This window comes from Austrofundulus limnaeus, unplaced genomic scaffold, assembly GCF_001266775.1.
Source record: "Austrofundulus limnaeus strain Quisiro unplaced genomic scaffold, Austrofundulus_limnaeus-1.0 Scaffold547, whole genome shotgun sequence".
In the NCBI taxonomy this organism is placed as follows: Eukaryota; Metazoa; Chordata; class Actinopteri; order Cyprinodontiformes; family Rivulidae; genus Austrofundulus; species Austrofundulus limnaeus.
The window spans coordinates 76,210-79,124 of NW_013952949.1; the positions used below are offsets into that span (position 1 = coordinate 76,210).

The window sequence follows — 2,915 nt, forward strand, 5'->3', positions numbered from 1 at the left end:
ACACACACACAGGTCACAAACACACACACACAGGTCACAAACACACACAGGTCACAAACACACACACAGGTCACAAACACACACAGGTCACAAACACACACACAGGTCACAAACACACACACAGGTCACAAACACACACAGGTCACAAACACACACACAGGTCATCACAAACACACACAGGTTTGTGCTCTTTTCATCAGTGACCAACAGAAACACTCTGATCCTTGCTGTGGGTCAGAGCTCAACACAACTGAGGCGATCGGACACTTTGAAGCTCTGCAGCTGCAGCCGATGGTTCACTTCTTACAAACAGTTTTCTAATGAAGAAAAGTCAAACAGATGCAGGAGTTCGTGTTGTCTTACCTGGTCAAAGAGCTGTTTGCCTGTTGTGTTGGGCTGGATGGCAAACTCCAACTCAGCGTCCATAGTGGTGACGCGCACATTCACCTGCAAAAACACAACAAGTCTAAATGATCCAGTTTGAGTAAAAACTCACAACAGTTATCTGTGTGAAACAGTTCTCATTCAGCTGAAATGAGAAATAAAACAATCGTTTGAAGGATTTTTTTAAACTCTTGCAGTCTGGTGCAAACAACACATTTTATACTACTGAACAAATAAATCATATTTTAATATTAATATTTGCTGCTAAACATGTGACAGAAACTCAAACTAAAGAAAGACTTCAAACAGCAGAGTCTGAATCACTCAGATGTCATCATTTTAAAACATGATCTGGACACAAAAACAAAGCAAGTTTTTGTAGAATTTGACAAACAGAGACTCTGCTACCAAACCAGCATCATTTCCCTCAGTGTTTGAGTTAGAGCTGGTCTCTGCTTTGAGCTGCAGACGCACTGATTCTACGTAAGAAGGATTCAAGGATAGTTATTGAATATAATATATATAAGAAATGTTGTGACCAAATGTTGTGACCAAAAATAAGAAATGTGTTGATAAAAATGTTAGTCCAACACAAAAATATAATCAAAACACAAAAGACAAAATTCAGCAACAAACCATAAAACTTTAACAACTTGACTATCTGCTGGTGGATGGGTGCCCTCACAAACACACACACGCACGCACGCATGCACGCACACAAACACACACACACAGAGTCCATATAAGGTTCAGAGTGTTGGTCAGTTCCTCAGTCCAGTTAATGATTCGAGTCCCATCTCTGAATCAAGTCCCATGAACCTGAGGTCTTAACTAACCTAAACCTCTTATATCTCTGGCACACAGCATCATACAGTCCACTAATCAACAAACACCTGGAAAGAAAGAACCCAGCATCACCTGAATGCTTCAGATCAGGTTGGTGCACTGCACTGAATATGGTTTTAGAGCTGGTAAATCTGGTTCACTTCATGGAACCAGGTTAATCTGAGTCAATCACTAAAATAACCTGATTCATTTCAGTCACTTGAGTCGTTCAAGTTGTGTATGGAGGACCAACACACAGTACATGGAATAGTTAATTCATGAGTTGAATGACTAAACCATTGATCTATATCACTGGATTGGAAATGGCCTATAGCCACTATAGCTAGTGACGCGCCGTCACAGGAGCCATTGCTATGCATTGAGTCAGGTCAACAAAACAATAGAGTTTCAACCAGCTAACCTAACCTAACCAACCAGCACCCTCATTTCTTATCCGATTTCTATAAAATATGGCTTCAATTAAAGCTGAAAAAATTGCCGATGTTGTGATATGTAAAAATATGTATTTGTTCAAGAGATAAATCTATAAGCAGTCTGGGAACTTTTCATTATAGGTTTTTGCTAACATATTTACAGTAGAAGCACCTTTCTGTCACATAAAACTAAGAGTNTGAATAAATACAGTAATTACTTTCTTCACTTTCCATGCAGACAGTGTCAGATCACTGCCTTTGAAAGCTGAAGTCAAAGTCWAATATTTGAACTATTTTATGCATTTCTTTGGACCAGTTAGGACTCATCTAGTGTTAGGAAAAATGTTCTGAATGTCTTAACACTCTGAAACTTACTGCTCATTTAAAATGTGTATTCTACTCATGTAAGTTTTGTCCTTGCAGGCCCAATCGGTTGCTTATTCTCCACGGCTTTCTAGATGAGAATGTTCACTTTTTCCACACAAACTTCCTGGTGTCACAGATAATCCGTGCTGGAAAGCCTTACCAGCTTCAGGTGAGTGTCAACAGTGGGTTTTCATATCTAGTCTTGTAGAACTTGAGACCGGTCTTGGTCTTAAGACCAGTCTCAAGACCACTTTTTGATGGTGTTGTTCTTGTCTCAGTCTGATTTGATCATGTTTAAATTAAAATGGCTTGTCTGAATAGACCCACCTCCACAGCAAGTTGCTGCCATTTTAAAATGGCTCTAATCTTTAAACTTTTATAATGGTTCATGCAAACATTATTATTAAACTTTTACACCCAATCACATTATAAATTACATGATTATTTCAGCACAAGTATTGTCAAACTCCTGACGAATGACTGGACAGCAGGTCCTACATGTTGTTGCTATTGGCACTATCACATTTGTAAAATATTTCATATAAATACCAATGTCATYTAACATTCACAGCAATGTAAAACTGCATAAAACAGCAGTCGTATAAACTTTAGAAGAAAGAAATTTTAAAGAATAAATSTTGTCAAACTGTTTCTCCAAGCTGAGTTTATAKGTTTAATAAYCAAACTATACTTARTGAAAGTTAGTATATACTCCCATAGTTCAAACATACCTTGTTAATTGTTTTATGTACTATTTATACCATGACATTTTTTTATTATAATCCTGTGTTTGTTTATTTGTTTGTCTGTTAAGATGTTATCGACATAACAGGGGTTCTTAACCTTTTTGACCTCAGGGCCCAGTTTGTTGAACATAAAGTGACACGAGGCCCAGTCACACAGTAC

At 37.9% G+C, this 2,915-nt stretch overlaps 1 protein-coding gene across 1 annotated transcript in view; it reads left to right on the forward strand.

Annotated features, from left to right (window-relative positions):
• Positions 1-2,066: 2,066 nt before the first annotated feature.
• Positions 2,067-2,915, forward strand: part of LOC106530687 (dipeptidyl peptidase 9) — a gene marked incomplete at its 5' end in the record, with an annotated part of 2,972 nt that continues 2,123 nt past the window's right edge. The window contains 1 exon segment of the mRNA XM_014026357.1: positions 2,067-2,178. Within this exon segment, the coding sequence (XP_013881811.1) occupies positions 2,067-2,178 (112 nt within the window).